Below are 19,849 nucleotides of genomic sequence, written 5' to 3' on the forward strand. Positions count from 1 at the left end.
CATGGATGCAAACAAACGGCAATCTCAGTGAGATTAGTGACAGTTATGTTAACTGGATGTTAATAAGTGTGAATACTCCTGTCTATTCATTGTGATAACTTAGAAAAGCATAATGAGAACAAGAGTATCATATTTTAAAAATTAAGGTTAGAAGCCAAGACCTTTAGGTGATTGAAAACAAGCTGCTAGAGATGACTGAGGGGAAATTACTGTGGTAGCTGTATAATCTGAGGATATACAGAAGTTGATGTATATCCAATCCTAATTTCTGTATTTATAGTTTATTTCTGAGATCATCAGGTTAATTTCCTGCACTGCAAAGAATCTAAATAAACAATATTAACGCACAAATATTATGTATTGTAAAGTTTTAGTATAAAAATCTATTTTTTTTCTTATTCCAGAAACAGAGGAGATTGGTGATGAAGAAGTATTCTCATGGCTAAAGTGTGCAAAGGGCCAGTCTCATGAACCAGAGAATCTCATGCCAACACAGATCATCCCTGGTACAGGTAATGCTTGAAACACAGGAGGAAAATAGCAAATTTTGTATTAATTCTGAGCAAGCAAATGGAAAAAATATAAAGAGGGGTGATGTTGTAGCTGATACCTCTTCTAGCATGGATTTAGAAAAAAATTCCACTTGTAACAACAGAAGGGTTAAAGGGAAAGTAACGCAAGTAAGCTGTGGATTTGAAGTGTGCATCCTTCTAATATTAGCTGTGACTTGTGGTCAGCTGGTTTTAAGCCGTATTTTAAGTAAATTTGTTTAAATAGCAAGAAAGAGTTTTTTGGGGATGGTTTGGGTTTTTTTTTCTTCTTCTCTGGTGACAGGGAGGGAAGCTAAATGGTCCAAGCTGACTATTTACATAACTGGTTCTAAAAAATCACAGAATCATAACATGGTTTGGGTTTGTAGCAACCTTTAAAGATCAGCTAGTCCAAACCCCATGCCACGGGCAGGGACTACCTTCCACTAGACCAGGTTGCTGAAAACCCCATTCAACCTGGCCTTGAGCACTTGAAGGGATGGGGCAAACACAGCTTCTCTGGACAATCTATGCCAGTACATCTCCACCCTCACAGGGAATAATTTTTTCCTAATAGTCAATCTAAACATACCCTCTTTCAGTTTAAAAATGCTGTTCCATATCCTGTCCCTAGAGACCCTGGAAAAAAAGTTTCTCTCAGTGCTTATTGTCCCCCCGATGTATTGAAAAGGCACAACAAGGTCTCCACAGAGCATTCTCTTCTCCAGGCCAAACCACACCAACTGTCTCAGCCTTTCTTCATAGGAGAGGAGTTCTAGCCCTCTCATAATTTTCATGGCCTCATCTGAACCTGCTTGAACAGGTCCATGTCTGTCATGTACTGGGCACCCCAGAGTTGGAATGCTGAACTCTGGGAGGGGAGGTGGGCTGGGGTAGGGGGGAAGAATCGCCTCTCAGCCTGCTGGCCATGCTTCTTTTTATGTAGACCAGGCTGCAGAATGGCTTTCTGGGCTGCAAGTGCATTTTAACAAGTCATGTCTAGTTTTCCATCTAGCCATGTATCCAAGTCCTTTGCTGCAGGGCTACTCTCAATCCATTTCACTCCCCCACTCCGTACTGATATTGAGGGTTGCCCCAAACCAGATGTGGGACCTTGTGCTCGGACTTGTTGCGCTTAATGAGGCTTGGGTGGGCCCACTCCTTAGGCTTGTCAAGGACGTGGTGGAATCAATTGCACACCTTAGCTTGGTGTCATCCACAAGTTTGTTGAGGGCATGCTCAATCTTACTGTCAATATCATTGATGAAGACACAAAACAGTATTGGTCCCAGTAAGGACCTTTGAGGGACGCCTCCTGTTACTGTTCTCCTTTTGGGCATAGAGACACTGATGGTAACCTTTGGATGTGATCATCCAGCCGCTTCCTTACCCACAGAATAGTCCATTCGTTAAAATGTGTCTCTCCAATTTAGTGACAAGAACATTGTGAGGTCTATATTGAAGGCCTCGGAGAAGTATAGGTAGATTGCAGCTATTTGTCTTTTGTTGTTTAATGATGCAATCGCTCTATTGAAGAAAGCCACTAGATTAGTCAAGTGTGATTTGCCGTTGGTGAAGCTGTGCTGGCTGTCTCTAATCTCCTCTGACTTCCCTACGTTTTGACATGTCTTCTAGGAGAATCTGCTACATGATCTTACCTGGTTACTGTTGTGAGGCTGACGAGTCAGTAATTCTCAGGGTCCTTCTTTTGAACCATTTAAAAAATGTGCGTAATGTTTCCTTGTTCCCGGTCCCTAGGGACTTCATCGGGCTGCCAGGACTTTCCAAGTGTCATGGAGAGTGATTTGGCAACTACATCAGCCCAATCCCTCAGGACCCTGTGTTGCATCTTACCAGGTTTCATGGACTTTTATATGTTCCGGTCCCTCAGGTGCAGCCCCACCTCAAATAGTCTGCAATTTTGGGCATCTCAGTACAAGAAGGATATCAAACTGTGTGAGTGTGTCCAGAGCAGGGTGACCAAGATGGGGAAAGGTGTCAAGGAGAAGGCTTAGGAGGAGCAGCTGAGGTCACTTGTTTTGTTCAGCTTGGAGAAGAGAAGGCTGAGGGGTGACCCCATCACAGTCTACAGCTTCCTCAAGGGGGTCAGCAGATGGGAAGGTGCTGATCTCCTCTCTCTGGTGACCAGCAGCAGGGCACAAGGAAATGGAATGAATGTGCACCAAGGGAGGTTCAGACTCTGCTTCACTGAGTGGGTGTTTGTGCATTGGAACAGGCTTTCCAGGGAAGTGCTCAGGGCACCAAGCCTGTCAGGTTCAAGGAGTGTCTGGATGATGCTCTTAGTTGTATGGCTTAGTGTTAGGTGCTCCTGTGAGAAGCAGGGAGTTGTTCTCAGTGATCCTCATGGTCCACTTCCTGCTTGAGACTCTGTATGGTTCTCCAATGAGAGGAGGAACTTTATCCCCCCAGTTTCCCCTTTGAGGATCAGGGACTCGAAAGAGGTGAGAAAAGGGAATACAACTGAAAACTGATGGGAAATAAAAATGTTGAGTATGTCAGCTTTCTCCGTGTCAGCTGTCACTTGCTTGGAGATCTTATTTAGTGCAGATGGTGTGTGTCATATGCATTTTCCTTAATCTTTTTTTTCTGGCCAGGATAACTGTTGAAACCCTTATTATTCTTCGCATCCCTTGTCAAATCCATTTTCGTCTTTGCGTTAGGTTTCCTGATGACATCTCTGCACATCCAGGCAGCAACCAGGATTATGTGTCCTGGTTCTACTGCCTCTGCATTTCATTCTTACATTTTAGCTTGATCAGGAGGTCCTTCTTGACCCATATTCTTTCCTTGCCTTCGTTATTTGATTTTTTACATGGGGGAATTGACAGCGCTCACACTCCAAGAAAAATGTTCTTAAAGAGCTGCAAGCTCTGTTCTGTTCCTTTGTCCCTGAGGGCAGTTTCCCAGAGAGTCCCATACACTAAGTAATTAAGCAAGTCAAAGTCTGCTCTTCTAAAATATAGTCTTCTGAGACTACTCTCGATCTGGCCTACACCCCTCAAGGTTGTGAGTTCCACCAGGACCTGATCACTGCAGCCCAGGGTGCCACCAGTCTTGACATGTCTGATTAGTTCTTTCATGTTGGTATACTTTATAGGTCCAGTATACATATTTTGTGGTTGGTCTCTGTGTCACGGATTAAGTTATCCTCAAAGCACTCCAGAATTATCCTTGATTGCTTGCAGCTTGCTATGTTGCTTTTCCAGCACATATCAAGGTGATTGAATTTCCCTAGTCATCATGTGAGCATGATGCTTTCTGTAGTTGAAGTAACTTTTTCAAACAGGCTCCCTTTGGCTGGGTGGACTGGAGTAAACACCAGCAGTGAGGTCTTCTTTGCTTCATCCCCCATTTTTGCCCATAAATTCTTGACCTGTTCATCACTGTTTTTCAAGGATAGCTCTCTGTGGTCAGTATGTTGTTCTGCATGGAGAGAGCATCTCCCCACAGTTTAGCAGTTCCACAGTTAATTGTATCATGCTTCAGTGATAAAGATTAGATAGTTGCTTTCTAGTTGCACAATGACTTCTGTCTCCTCCTGCTCATCACCTGAGCTGCATGCATTAGTAAGAAGAGGCCCTCCAGCTGGGCTATCAACCTTACCCCTCTTGATAGAAACATGCCCAAATTCCTTCAAGTTATTTCACAGTTGTTTCCCTGTTGCTTCCTAATATGTTGGTAACCCCTGGCTTTTGTCTGTTGCTCAAATCTGCATCTCCTTTCCCCACTAAATCTAGTTTTAAAGTTCTCCATAAAAGTCTGGTCAACTTGTTGGCAGAGGCTTTCTTCCTCTGGGCTGGTGAATCCCATATACTCCCAAGAGACCTGACTTTTCGGAAGTAGATTTGTGATCATAGAAGGCAAAACTGTTGAATATGGCACTGGCCATGCCGCCAGGTGTTCATCTGGTGAATTCATTACATCTGTCTGTGTACCAGGAAGATAGAGGTGAACACCTGTGTTCCAGATCCTTTCAGCATTGCTTCAAGGGTTATATAGCTTCTTGTGGTGGTTTAAGGTCACCTCATTGCAGTATTGTTGGACCCTACATGGAATAGTAGAAGCAGATGATAATCTGTAGGATTTGCCAGGCTTGACAGCCTTGACATTGTGAAGGCGGTGTTAGCACTGTTTGCCACACTCTACTGTTCAGGGACAATGTCTTGTTATATATAGCATGTGACCTTAAAGATACGTTGCAGTAATACTAAAAAAAACCCACCTCTTTGAAGATATAGTTTTGGCCATTTTTTAGATTTCTTTGCATTTGATATTAAAGATCTAACTTTATTTACAGCACTTTACAATATTGGAGACATGGTTCATGCAGCACGAGGAAAATGGGGTATTAAAGCCAATTGTCCATGTATTAACAGACAGAACAAATCAGTGTTGAGACCAGCTGTCACTAATGGAATATCACAGGTATGTAATTTGAAGCTGAAATTACCTTGTTTGACATTTACGTTTTTAAGATCTATTAAGATGTTAGATCCATTAAGCTAATCTGTCGTGAAACAGGAGTTTTGCCTTCTCCGTATGTACTCTGAGGGTAGCAAAAGTCTTCTGGGTCACTTTTTGGGGACATGAACTGCATCTGTTATCTACCAAGTTAGATATTATTTGGGCTAATACTCTTATGTAGAAATTAGGGAGGAAGCCATTAATATTGATGCCGTATTTTAAACCAAACTACTATGGGTAGCTTGCAACATGGTTATTCTCTTGATGTGCTTCCTGAAGGAATCTAGAGCAGTTCTGTAACTATCAACAGAAAAAAATCCTCCTGCAATATAAAAAAAAAACCAGAAAGAAAGAAAAGAAAAGAAATCAGAAAGATTTGGCTTATGTTAAAAGATGACTAAAAGATGACATGGTAAGAATTCATACCACAGTGCAAAGGTGAATACATACAGATAAAGAAGCTCCTGTATTCTGCTAAGCATAAATGAATTTTACTGTGAGCTTATAGCAAATGGAAAAAGAAAAACTGACAAAACCAAATGCATTGGATATTGAAAATGTCTTCCAAGTTGAACTCTTCCCTTTATTCAACATTCAGCAGTTTTTTAATATTTTTTGTTTTAGCTTCCAACTGTAAATCCTAGTGCATCAGTCTCTGGAAATGAGAATGCCTTTTCCACTGGAACAGGGACAGCAGGAGTGGGGCAGGTAGAAATGGACACTGTACCAAAATCTGAAGCAACTGACAGTAGGATAGAAGAACCCGCAAAAGCAGAGACATTACCAGCCAATAACACTGGGGAAGTAAAGACTAACAGACCACTTTGTCCAGAAACAGCTCCATCATCAGCTTTACACTGGCTTGCAGACTTAGCAACGCAAAAAGCGAAAGAGGAAACAAAAGGTGAGCTGAAGAAATGCCCTCTGGGGTTGCAATTAAAAGATGAGTGATAACATACTCTTTGATTGCTATACTCTGTGAGAATGTCTAGCCCTAAATAGAAAAGAAAAAGGTAAGTTTTCTTCCTTTGCATCTTAGAACCAGTTTTGTTCTACAGGCTTAGAAAAATGCAAAGCGGGAAAGATGATGCAGCTGCAGACAATACTGTCTCAGTTTATTTCTGTGCCAGGTTGTGTATTTATTTTCTCAGAAGCTGATATCCTGATGTAAAATTATAGTAATTAATTTCAGATGCGGCTTTGTCACTTTATGACTGTTGAAGTGAATACAGCTCTTTTGTGTGCTACGCGAAGAATGTATTTCCAGGGATCTGAGACTAGAGTCCAGTTGGAGAGTTAGATGAAAGCTTAGAGCATCTTTAATACTCAGTAGCTGGAATGAATACACTTCCTAGAAGTCAGAGGTAGCATGACTAACACAGGATTTATTCCTGTCCATATGTTTAGAAGGAACTACTTTACATATTGATGTTAAATGTCGATGAATCACTTGCAAGTTTTGCAGGTCACTGTAATATTTTGACTACAATTAAAATTTGAAATATTTAATATCAAAACATTAATTCAGAAAGTCAGGGAAATGTTTTTTTAACTGAATCCATTAAAAAGTTGTGTTTACATGTGTCAGATCTTTTTGGATCAGATCTATTGGGCTGTTCAAAACCTTAGCAGCATATGAAGGGCAAAATCTATGTGAAGTATCTTTGATGCTCATTGAGGTGCCTCATTCACTGTTACAGTGATAATTTACCATTACCACAAGATTCTGGTAATATCCTATTTTATGCAAGAGCAAATAATTTCAGAAAACTTTGTGATCGTTTTAACTTTGCCTCTTGGGGATTTTTTTTCTCTCCCCTCCCTGTAATGTTTATATTTATCTTGCAGAATCAGGATCACTGAGATCAGTGCTTAATAAAGAATCCCATTCACCCTTTGGATTAGATTCCTTCAACTCCAGTACAAAGGTTTCCCCGCTAACCCCAAAGCTGTTTAATAGCCTCTTGTTGGGCCCAGTGACATCTAGCAACAAAGCTGAAGGCTCCAGCCTCAGAGATCTGCTACACACAGGGCCAGGAAAGCTTCCTCAGGTCCCATCAGACACAGGAATCCCCTTTCCTCCAGTCTTTTCTGCAGCTTCTACGGTAAATAATTTTGTATTCCTTCAATGATATCTGTTCTAGGGAAGAATTTTCATCTAAATGTTTTTATAGTATTCTACTCTTGAATGTTGAAACAAATGTAATGCCTCACCAAAACTCACCACCCCACAAATTTGTAGAGAATTTTCATGCTAATTTTAGTTTTAGTTTACTACTGCTGAGGAGAGGGTATTCTCTTCAAGAGACCAAGAAAGTGGATAAAATGCAACCTATAACTTGTTTAGTTGATAATCAGCATCCCTGCAAAGTTCACTTTAAATTTCACATCTTCAAAAATCTTGTAAGAGCATACCACAGAAAAAAAGACAAAAACTTTAGAGTAAACCAGTTCCTTAAACTTATGTATACTTGAAAGGCATTTGAGCTAGAATATACTTGGGCAGGATCTGCTGCTCCAGCTGCATCACTACAAATCTATGGGGCCTGATGGGATTAAGCCAAGAATCCTCAGAGAGCTGCTGATCACAGAGCCTCTCTCAATGAGTTTCAAGCGGTCTTGGGAGTCTGGGGTGGTCCCAGCTGACTGGAAGCTGGCAAACATTGTTCTGATTTCCTAAAAGGGCAAAGGGCAGTACCATGGAAACCAGAGGTGTGTCAGTCTCAATTAAGTGTCCAGTAAAATAATGGAAAATATTATTCTGGGAAGTATTTGAAAACACCTGGAATACAATGCAGTCATTGGTCACTGCCAGCATGGCTTTGTGTGGGTGGAAAGTCCTACTTGTTGAATGTCATTTCCTTCTGTGACAGGCCCACCTCATACATCTGGGAAAGCCAGTAGATGTCATCTTTCTGGAAGTAAATTTTTGATGATGTCTCTCTAAATATCCTTTTGGACAAAATATCCAGCAGACAGCTGAATAGTCGCATTTGAACAATGTGCTCAGGCACAGGGTGGGATTCTTAGTGTGTCCTATGCAGGGCCAGGAGTTGGACTCGATGATTCCAATGGGTCGCTTCCAACTCAGCATATTCTATGGTTCTGTGATTCTGTGAGGTTAAGGTGTAGTTGCTATTTCTGAATGCCTTTTCTGGAATAAGGATACTTTAATCCATTTTGGAAGAAATAACTTTGAAAAAAAACCCTGAACAAGTTCTATTTGGAGTGGTTAGAAGCATTTCGTTTAAGGAGAAGAATAAATTCTGTGGAATTTATCAACACTTAACTCTTTTTGGTGAATACTTTCTCCAAAAGCTTAGGCAGATAGAGTAAGAAGGAAGATGAAATGGCTTGTCTCATAGTGGATTTTTTTTTTTAACTCTCTGCCAGGCAGGCTGGCTGGCTGGCACCTCGATAATAGTTCATGTTAGTTGATTTGGGAGAGGGAACTGTATGTGAAAATATGGTGCTGCTTCAGGAAGGTGAATCCAAGAATACTTCTGCCCCTCATCACTGAGTACGGGCAAAGAAATTGTGGTCTCTGTTTCAAAGCAACTTCTTCCTTCGAGGCTTGAGATAGCCTGTCGGAACTTGTGTCCCTGTCCTGGCAACTCTATACATTGTCTCACCACATCTAATCAGATGTTATTGTGTAATGTGTTTTTTCACTTTCCTGACTTCTGATCTTCACTGAGTAATGTAGATTTAAAGAACTTATGGAGAACTCTGGTCCATATCCTGACTTGAATGTCTGGATGCTTCATATAAAATGAACAAAACAAACCTGAGAAACAGCTGTGTTACTCAAATAGAGGGAAGCAAGACTGCTGCTCATAGAGAGAATCATCTTGATCTTTCTGGAGCATTGATAGTCTGTTGTGAAGAATAATTAGCATTGTCTTTAATAGTTAAGCTGCATATTATCTATCTTACAGCCTCTAGCGAGTCAGAGTAATGGTACATTTTTAGGACCATTAATGAATAATGTTATGTTTTAGATTGATAGCTCTATATATGGTGAATTTTTTATCTATTGAACTTTAGTTTTTAAGATGATGGGAATTTTTGGGAGGGAGGAGAGAGTGGTGTTGATTGGTTTCCTATGTTTGTTTTGTTTTTCACTTGAATGGGAAGGTTTTTTTCTACCAGAAATCTGTCACTGCCCTGCTTCCTCCCACAAGGTCCAATAAGTTTTTATCTTCTGTTGAATATATGAAATCTATTTAGTGACTTAAGTATTTTGCTATAAACAAGGCCTATAGGCAGGCTTTTTATTTTTTTAAGGTTAAAATGAAATTTTAAGATTGTGTTGATAACCTGTTATGAATTTTAAACACCCCTTGAATTTTAAATGTCCCTCGAGGAGCATGGCAACCAGAACCAGAGAGTCTCTCTACTAGTGGTTCCACTAACATATAGGAAGCACTTCCTCCTTTCTCTGTCCGTGTTTACTTAGTATTCACATATCCGTCAGCTTATGTGTCCCAAGGTTGAATTCACTTCCTTAGTAATGGGATGAGGAAAATGGGGAAATAGAGTTGAGATATTAATGAAGTCGAGAAAACTATGAACTATTTTTAATATAAAGTAGCTGAATTTATATCATTTAAGTTTTCAATTTTATATCTGCATAAAATTTTTCTAGGTAGCCTTTAGCTGGTTATTTTAAATTCTACGATTGTAAAACAGAGCCATAGCCATTTCTGTTCTTAGTTAGATATATGTCTGTCTCTGAGCCACTTTGTTTCTGATGCATGTTTTCCTAGTAGCAAGGTATCTGTGCTAAAGTCTGAAGGAGAGCAGATATACCTTAATACTTATACTGTTGCAAGACTAAACTTACCTCTGGATTTACGTCTTCTAGGGGGTCAAGGGTAAAGCCAGCCTGCCAAACTTCTTGGACCATATCATTGCTTCTGTGGTGGAAAATAAGAAGACGTCTGATGCTGCAAAACGAGCTAGTAATTTAGCTGACACACAGAGAGAGGTGAAGGAAATGGTAATGGGATTAAATGTGCTGGATCCACACACTTCCCACTCTTGGCTTTGTGATGGTAGACTTCTTTGCCTTCATGATCCCAGCAACAAAAACAACTGGAAGATCTTCAGGGAATGCTGGAAGCAAGGCCAGGTGGGTGATAAATATCCAACCCTTGCTGCTTATTAGTGTCCTGAAATTGCAGTCTGTATATTGGTAAAAACAGACTATTCCAACTTTGGCTCCTGAGTGAATATGGTGAATTAATATTTCAACTGTAGGTTTATAAAGAAGGGACACAACAGCCCTGTTCACTTAATGCTATATTTATTTGGGTCCATGTGCTCCTGCATGTTGAGCTTTTCTCTCACCATCATGAGAGTGTTTGCTGTGACAGCCCTTTTAGTTGTAGTGTGCTTTGTGCTGAACCTTCTCTGCTCTACTACAGCCCAGTAGTGAATCCACTCTGATTTCCTGAGTGCACCTTAGCATCTGACACAGTTACCTTCACTAACTACTGAGAATTGAGGCCATTAGTGCTAGACCATTAGGTCCATCATCATCTTTTCTGGAGAAGTGCTTGTTGTCAGATAGCTTATTGTTACAGTGTTAATGCACTTGGCAGTCATATTCCATACTTATTTGTGGTTTTTCACAAGATGCTGAGGTGTGGTGGAGGAACAGGCTGCATATACCTCTTTTGGCACTCAGAGCCTACTCCTGACAGAAGTACTTTTCATTTAAATGTAGCCTGTCCCATGGAACTGCACATTCTCTGGGTTGCCTGGGCACAAGCACAGCTAGCACATAGCCGTGAGAACTGCAAAGATGGATGTTGTGCCGCGAGCCTCATTTCTGTTCATGATTCCTCTGGCCAGCTCCTAATAGTTGGAGGAAGGTACTGTGCAGCACACCCTCACTTGTCTGACTAGAAACTTCACTGCCAGCTTCCCACTAAGTGCAGTTGCCTTCCTGTCCTGACTTTTTTGGGGAGCATAGGAATCTCTTTTTTTTTTTTTTTTTTTTTTAATTTTATTTTTCATCCTGTTATATTTTTCGGATTTACGATGGGTTTCAGATCATTCTTTTGCAGTGCTGTGGTGTCCATAATTGCTTTTCTTTGCTAAGAGCTTCTTAGTTTCTGGTTAGCATATTTTGATAATTTTCTCAACACTTTCTGTCAGGAAATACTACTGCCTCTCCTAGGAGGATCCTAAACATCTTGGGAATGCCTACAAAAAATGTGCTTGTCAGTTTCTTTGCCAATGAGACTGGTTATCACCATGTGCAAGATGCTGCTTGTGACCGTGGGGTTCTTGACTGGCGATGAGTCTTGAGAGACTGTCTAATCACATCTAGAGATGTGATTATGGATCTTGTGTCTGGTGTGTAGCTTGCAGTGTGCAGTGCCATCCAAGTTGGTGTACACCCTGAGGCTCTGGCTACAATTGCCATGCTCACCTACTCTTTGTGACTTGCTATTTTAGCCTTTGCCCCAAGGTATGCTATTGATGCTTCCGGATTATTTTATCATTCAGAGGACCCCTTGAATAGGAACAGACTGGGCAAGTCCTTTGCTCATTCAGCAATCCTCAAGGTGATGTTGCAGTCATTGGAGTTTCCTGTTGAAATGTGAAAAGGAATCGAACAACCTCCCTTGTTCCTGCATAAGAGAGAGCATGTGACCCAGGCAGGTGTTACTGTCTCAACAAGGTTATTTTAAACAGAATTTCTTCAAGCAGAGACTCTCTGAAGAAACTGTTCTCTGTCACTGTTCTTCCTTGGCTTACATCCTCCTGTACATCCCAGCTGCATCTTTAAAAGTGAAGTGAAAGAACATTAATTCTACCACTATTCCCCAGATCCCCTTCCTGTTTTATGTTTTGGGAAAGGTTATTTGGAAAAAAACCCTTAGCCACCCTCCCCAGCACAATAAATGCACACTGGACACTAGGTCTGTGCCATATGAAGATGTTGGATATGATGGCATCTTAAATTGTGAAAAGAGAAAATTCTTTTCCCTTAATCCTTAGATAATAAATGCCACTCTTTCAGTGTCACTCAATAAAAGCAACATTTTTTGAGTCCATCTTAGAAATTGTCAGAAATAAGTTAAACTTCGTCTTATCCCAGAATTCACTGAGACTGTAAGAGTAATTCTTGAAGTTGTTTCTAAAGAGCATTTTGCTCTCCTGAGAGTGGTTGTTGTTCATCTGGGTATACTGTTAGGATTCTCATCCTATAACAACCTGGTATTTTCTGACTTTTCATGTTAGGATTTCTCTTTTTTGATAAAATGAAAATATGGTATAGTACTAGAGCTTTTTTGTGTGTGTTTTTTGTTATTTTTATCTCCCTGTTGTTTTAGAGCGAATTTGGCAGGAGATGTCTACCAGGCAAGTCTACTGTCATTTTATCTTGGAGCGCTACTGTGTTATTCACTAGAGAGAATATTTTCCTTCTTCCATTGCAAATTTGCTGCTTAATAGCCAGAAGGGTTCTACTAAGTTAAGTAGTTAGGTTGTTTTGGGGTTTCTTTTAATTGCTGTTTACAAGTGGTCAAGTGAATACAGCAGGGATCAAAATGTCATTTTTCTGTACTGGAGACAGTTGGTTTAGCTATCAGCTTAAAGTCTACCAGGCAATACTTTCTACACATCCTGTGAGAGGAACTGTGAAAGGTTATTTTACTCATAGGTGGTTCCTAGTGTTTGTTGTAGAATATGCTTAAGCTTTTAAATTGCCTTAATGTACCATTTTTGCTGGGATAAGGGAGTATATTCAGATTTGAGATTGCTGTATTTGCTTTGTTATCTTAGGGAGGTTTGCTGCTTGTCAGGTTGTCACATTTGGGACATGGTGGGAAGACTACCAAAGCTTATCTGTCCCTCAAACATGTGCCCTCTGCTGCTTTTCCATATTGGCACTCAGAATACTACTGGGGAGACCGGGACAGTATCAAAAGTGGCTGTATGGCTCTGGAAGTGTTAATCAAGGCTGTGAAGCCCTCATGGTTTTCTTACTCCTGCCAGTGAAGGATAGGGGAGTGGACAGATCCTGCATGTGAACGATAGTTTGCACAGCTGGTTTTAACCAAGAGGGGTTTGTGATCATGGGAACCTCTTTGAGGATTGAGCGTTGTGTGGAAGATAGGATCCACCTAACCAAAAAAAAAAAAAAAAAAAAATTTAAGAAAAAAAGGCATCTTCGCCAACAGGCTGGCTAACCTTATGAGGAAAGCTATAAGCAGGAACAAGGGAGGGAGAGTATGACCAGTGATCAAGGAAGGAATTGATTGATTTGGCAAGCAAGCAGTGTGAGGTGATGTGAACAGGAATAATCCCGTACTCAAGAAACCAAGGATGAAGGATGTCCACCTAAAGGATATGCATGTAAGTAAGGATCTGTGTGCATCACAGCATTGTGAAGAAAGCTCTCACACTGTTTCTGGGAAATCAACATGAATAGATGTCTTTCTGAAGTACCTGTACACTAATGCATGCAGCACATTGAACAAAGAGGAGGAATTAGTGTGCATGAGAGCACAGCCGTGGTCTCATTGGTTTAACAAAGTGGTACAATAGCTCATGCAGCTGTAGTATGGGAAGGAATAGGTAGAGGCTGTTCAGGAAGGACAACACAGGAGTGACAAGCCAGGACAGCAGGGAGCATTGCTGTTTTTGTGAGGAAGAACCTAGAATGCTTGAAATTGTGTAGGAACTGATGATGAGCCATCCAAGAACTTAGGGGCCAGGATTATTGAGCAGCAATTATGGACAACTTTATGGCAAGTATCTACTACAGACCAACTGACCATAAAAATGTGATAAGGCCTCAGAAAACTGGAGGAAGCCCTGTGTTCACATTTCCTGGGCTGCATGGGACCACCCTGATACCTGCTGGAGGGGCAACACAACAGGTTACAAGCAGCCCTGAAGTTTTCTGAAGTGCATTGATGTCAGCGTTCTGAGGCAGCTTATCGAGGAAACAGCTAGGGAAGGGTGCTTGTTCTGGACCTTGTGCTTTTACACAAGGAAGAACTGGTGGTTGATGCGGAGATACGGGGCACCTTTGGCTGCAATGACTGTTAGATGGTGGCATTCAGGTCAAGATTCTGAGAGGAGGGAGCAAAACAAAAAATCATGATCACAAATTTGGGCTTTAGGAGAGCAGGCTTTTGCCTTTTCAGATACTTGCTTGGAAGAATCCCGTGGGGATATGGTCATGAAGAGAACAGGAGCTCAGGAATACTGGTTGAATCATGCTTAACCTGCCTTGTAGCCTTCTGTGATAATATGACTGGCTTGGTACATGAAGGGAAAGTAGTGGATGTTTTTTGTCTTAACTTTTGTTAAAGGCTTTTTACTCTGTCATAATGTCATCAAAGGGACTTGGTAAGTGAGCAGTGTGATGGACTTAAAACGGACTGAAATGCCATGTGTGACAGCACTGTCCCTAGTGGTATATCATAGGGGGTTACTTCTGCAGTGAGTAGTACTTATCATTAGTGACCTAGATGGGATAGGGTTCATACACCTGTAGCAAGTTTACAGGCAATACAAAACTAGGAGGAATGACTGATACAGCAGATGGGTTCTGCTGCTATTCAGAGGGTATGAACAGGGTGGAGAATTGGACCAAGAAGAATCTGGTGATGTTCAGCAGGGGAAAATGTAATGTCCTGTACATCAAGGAAGAATAACATCCTACAGCAGTTGCTGAGAAGCAACCATTTGGAAAGTAGTTTTGCCTAGAAGAATCTTGGGGTCCCGGTGGGCAAGGGAGTGACCGTGAGCCAAGAATGTGTCCTCACAACAAAGAGAGTTGTCAGCAAGTCAAAGGAAGTGGTGGTTCCCCTTACTGTGTTCAGTTCCAGGCTCCCCAATTCAAAGGAGGGGAGGGGACCCCCAGAAAAGGGTCACAAAGATGATGAAGGGACTAGAGCATCACTTAGCTGAAGAGAGGCTGAGCAAGCTGGGTCTGTTCAGCTTAGAGAAAAGGAGGCTCAGGAGAGTGTGGGGAGGAAATCTTAAGGAGCCAAGCTCTTCTTGTCAGTGCCCACTGACAGGAGAAGTGGGAGTGGGTGCAGACAGTTCAGCCTCAACACAAGAAAATACTCTTTTTTGGTGTGAGGGTAGTCATTTCCAGTCTAAATGTTTCTGTGGGGTTTTTTTCTTTTTTTTAATTCCCCTGAAATTCACAGGAGTAAAGTAAAAGTAAAGTAAACAAACCCTTTTTGTTTTCTTAAATCTCACTCTTCTGAAGTTGAGGTTTCATTGCTGCCTTCTAGAACTTAATGGCTGTGTTGTGTTGTATTTGAAAACCAATGCCATTTCTGTTATCCCCAGACTTGGGATTTTTACATTCATTTCTGAGTCGATAGTTGTCCTCACTTAGGGACTAAAATCAAAACTAGGCCTTTTAGAGGCTATTGGACAATACAAAAAGCAGCTGTTAGTTACTGGAGTGTGTTTAGGCAGCATAACTTTGAAGCTGCTTGTATAAGCTCTGTAGGTATCTTTGCCTAGCACACTGATATTACATCTACGGATGTGTGCTTCTCAGGGTTGTGCTAAGCTCTTCATGTGAATAAACCAAGACTCACCATCAGATCATTGTTAATGTTAGGGCACAGCTTGGAATTAATTCAAACTTGCGTAGCCATGGGAAGTGCCATTTTAACATAGGTAGCATTTACAAAAGCTAAAGCTTTTCAGGTGGGAATAGTCCATGTGCAAGTTCACTTCATACCCCCTTTGTGTTCTCTCAAGTTTAGTGACTCTCTTTTGAGATGGCAGGGTGAGAAGAACTGAAAAGGTTTTGGCAGTGTTGGGAGGATTGTCTGGTATAACTTTCCCAATTGTTGTCAGTTTAGCAAATGCTTTGAGGTTAATTAAATAAATTAATTAATTTAATTAATTAAAGCTTTTTAAATGCTTTTATGGGGATAGGCCACTGAAATATCTATTTGGAATATATGTACGTCATTAGCCTAAGCATCTTAAAACCCCTTTTGCAAGTGAGCAGCCTTTTTTCCACTACTTGGTTTTGTCCTACAGAGTTAATGTTGATCTGTGATTATACATATATAACAAGTGAAATAGTTAAACAATTTATATTAAAATACAAAAATCTCACATGAGAAGGCTTTAGTACAAATGCTGTTTCTAGTGGTAGTTGCATGTGTGCTTAAGAAAAGGGACAGGTGGTGGGATTCTAAACCTGCTCTCCTGCCACATGTGGATTGACCCTGTCTGGCTGCCAGACCCCTCTACTCAGCTGCTTTCTCACTCCCCCTTCTCAACAGAACATGGGAAGAAAATCAGGTGAAGAAGTTTCTGGGTCAAGATAAAGCCAGGGAGATCCCTTACGGATTGCTGTCATGGGCAAAAGAGGTTAATTTGTGGTAAAGGAGTTGAATTTATTGCCAATTAAAAATAGAGTAGGCTAGGAGAGAAGAAAAACAAATCAGTAGACACCTTACCTCTCCCCGCCCACTTCAACTTTTTCATAAAGGCTCAGCTTTACTCTCTCACCTCTGACTATTCTACCTGCTTCCTGCGACAACTTGCTGGAGTGACACAGGGGGGATGACGGGGGTTGTGGTCAGTTCACAACACAGTGTCTGCTGCCCTTTCCTCTTCACACTTTCCTGCTGCTTCCTCTCACAAGATAGCGTCCTTCACAAATGGCTCCAACACGAGTTGTGTCCGTGGGCTGCTCCAGTGTGGGTCCCCAATGGGCAGTTTTTGCCAGAAAGTTTGCTTTTAAGTGGGATTCTCCCTACAGCTTCTGCCAGAGCCTGCTCCAGCACGGGCTCTCCATGGACTTCCTCCAGCAAATATCCCTCTGCTGCAGTGGATCCTCTGTGGACTGCAGAGGTGGTCAACTGTGGTCTTCCACAGGTTGCAGGGGACAGCCTGCCTCACCATATTCCTTGGTGTATGCAGAGCTGCTTCTCTCCCTTCCTCCTGCCCACAGAGCTTATACCTCCTGCCAACACCTTGCCATAGAGAAATAATGCACTTGCCTTGGCAAATCTAATCCAACGCCACTTCTAAGGCAACTGCACATGGCGTGGAACTAAAGTTTGATTTGACTCTGGTTATTTGCTTGATGCACAAAAGCCAGATATGATGAAAATAGATTTGTGGTGTCTTTTGTATGGTGGTAGCCAGGAGTCTTGGCTCTCTTAAGAAAGTTTGGCTGCATATGTAAGATAATTGGTTATGGTGGAGTAAGCATTCATCTTTGTATTCTCAGCCCGTGCTGGTATCTGGTGTCCATAAGAAGTTGAAGTCAGAGCTTTGGAAACCAGAAGCTTTCAGCCTGGAATTTGGAGATCAAGATGTAGATTTGGTGAACTGCAGGAACTGTGCCATAATTTCAGACGTGAAAGTGCGTGACTTCTGGGATGGCTTTGAGATAATATCTAGTAAGTAATATTTATGGCTGACTAGTTTAACTGAGCAGTCTGTCTTGCTATCTTCAACTCTTCATTTTCCACCTATTTTCCTAAAAAATAAATTAAGAAAAAATCTTAACACCTGTCAGTCTCATCCAAAGAAGCCATTGCTCACACCCTGGAAAATACTTTATTGGTGAAGATTAGGGCAGGACTGTCCCAGAGAACTGTCTGTACTGCAGTGTGTTGGTGTGTGTAGCTTTCGTGTGTCAAAAAATGCTCCATTTCATGGGAAACTGCCAGTTTGTTTGGTTTTTTAACTTTTCCCAGTGAAATTAATCCTCAGTTACCATTTTTAAGAAAGTAAGTAATGTGTCTACCTTCGCTCTCCTTTCAACCTCAGTTTTTATTGTAAAACTAAAGGGAACCTGCTCTGCTAAAACAGATGGAGACTTTTGATATGAAAATTTGGATTTGGTGAAATACATCAGTCAAGTAAATTTGACATACAAATGCAAATTTATATATATTATGAATAGCAATGCTATATGCGTGCCTCACATAAGACATTATTTAATGCTCGAGTTCTTTGAGAAAACCTTCTGTCAAGTGTGGATGGGGAAACTAACCACCTAAAATTTCTGAGGACCTAACAGGTCAGGTTAAAGAGCTTCTGAAAAGCTGAGTGCTCCATTTTAGATTGTATATACCTAGATCTGAGTGGTCTTATAGTTACAGGTGTTAGAGCTGTAAAAGTTCATTGCAATGTTGCTGATTTTAGAGTTGTGTATAAAATGTGTTCTGTATTTATTGCTATGTGCATATTGCAGAAATAGTGAACTGTTGGATGACTTAATGGAATGTTCATTCAACAGTCAACGACATAATAGATTTGCAGACCAAGAATATTCTCTTCCTAGTAATTTTCCAATTAATAAACTCCCTGCTTTTGACTTGTTTTTTAATATGGTTAGTACAGAGTGTTGTATTTTGTATTGTTAAATTTCTTACTGGTTTTGCTATTAATCAGAAATAAGTGGCCTTGGAGGATATAATGGTGTGGTCTTTGTGTATTGTCAGTAATTGGGAAAGTTCACAAACCCTTCACTTTTGTGCTGGGGTCATGAATGAAAATAGTGAATTTGTATGGGTCAAGTTATCTTTGAGAAATGTTACTTGCAGTTTGTCTCCAGACAGATATGCTTCTTTCTGCAAAATCACCTTTGGCTTTTCTTTTAGACAAAGCCTTTACCACACTATACATGAGAAATATTAATGACCTAGGTTGGAAAACCTTATCGCTCTTGATAGTTTCTTTTAAATACATTTTATTTTGAGTTTCTTCAGCCATGTTCAATCCCTAGTATAGAGGAATATTATTTGCTGCTAGTCCAGATATTTATGAAAACTGCTGGTAAACTACCTAATGTCTCTGACTTCCCTGTATTGCATGAATTCTAAATTTTTGAAATATGTGGCTGGCTCCCACCCTCGCATTAAGTTACCAAAGAGATGTAGAACAGCCACTGACTTTAGAGGTGTTATTGAGATTATTCTAGAAGATATTTTAATTAATTCAATCTTTTGCTGTTTCTTTTAATATTTTTGGGCTCAAAATGGACTTTTGAAAGGTCTGACTTTGTTTTGATCCTTCTTAGTGATGAGATATTTTCTGGGGTTTGTCCAGTTTCATGAAATTTGTCGGATCTGTATGTCATCATCCAAATAGTTCTTCACTCTGTTCTTTCTGAATAACCTCCCTACAAGCTGCTTCTTCTTTAGAACAAAGATCCTTGATGAATTCAAAATCTTGAATATAGGAAGTTGTGAAACATCTTGAAATTCAAGTCCTTGAGCTTTTCAGTTCACTCGCCTCTCTAAAATCAGTCACTTCAGTTTACATATCTGTGGTTCTTAATTCCTTTTAATTTCAATAATTTTTTTTTTTATATTGCAAACTCAGGCTGTCTTCTGTAGCCTGTGGATATGTAACACAGATGTGATTCACAGGTCCCCAAGTCCTAATTTCTTAGATATGCTTTCTCTTCGATGCTGTCAGGAGCTCTGCTAGATCAGTTTGGCTGACAATTCTCAGTAAGGTAGGAAGCAGTGAAGGGTGTTACTCTCTGGGGAAATGGGGATGCTAAAGTCTTAAGACTGCTGTACACCTAGTTTTTTAATTGGTGGCTTCATGTAGACTTGTGAAAAATCTGGTAGAAGAGTGAACTATGGTTTTCTCTAAATGCTACAGTGAGTTCTCAGCTACTTGTGTACCACTTCCAGATAGGCTATCTTAGCCCTAAGATCTGAGGTAGAACAGCAGTTGATATGGTCAGTGCTGGTGTAGCATACATGCACTGTTGCATATGTAATGCCATCTTTCTATGCTGCTCGCTTTCTGTTTCCAGTCAGGACTCGTGTAAAACTCTTAGAGGTAAGAACAAATGT

At 40.8% G+C, this 19,849-nt stretch overlaps 1 protein-coding gene across 1 annotated transcript in view; it reads left to right on the forward strand.

Moving 5' to 3' along the window:
- KDM3B (lysine demethylase 3B) overlaps positions 1 to 19,849 on the forward strand; it is a 46,384-nt gene that overhangs the window by 19,202 nt on the left and 7,333 nt on the right. Inside the window, exons 12-17 of the mRNA XM_050979781.1 lie at positions 405 to 512; positions 4,849 to 4,976; positions 5,640 to 5,919; positions 6,864 to 7,120; positions 9,883 to 10,149; positions 17,260 to 17,431. Coding sequence (XP_050835738.1) covers positions 405 to 512; positions 4,849 to 4,976; positions 5,640 to 5,919; positions 6,864 to 7,120; positions 9,883 to 10,149; positions 17,260 to 17,431 — 1,212 coding nt within the window. The remainder of the gene's footprint in view (positions 1 to 404; positions 513 to 4,848; positions 4,977 to 5,639; positions 5,920 to 6,863; positions 7,121 to 9,882; positions 10,150 to 17,259; positions 17,432 to 19,849) is intronic.

The sequence above is a fragment of the Serinus canaria genome, chromosome 13 (assembly GCF_022539315.1).
Source record: "Serinus canaria isolate serCan28SL12 chromosome 13, serCan2020, whole genome shotgun sequence".
Lineage (NCBI taxonomy): Eukaryota > Metazoa > Chordata > Aves > Passeriformes > Fringillidae > Serinus > Serinus canaria.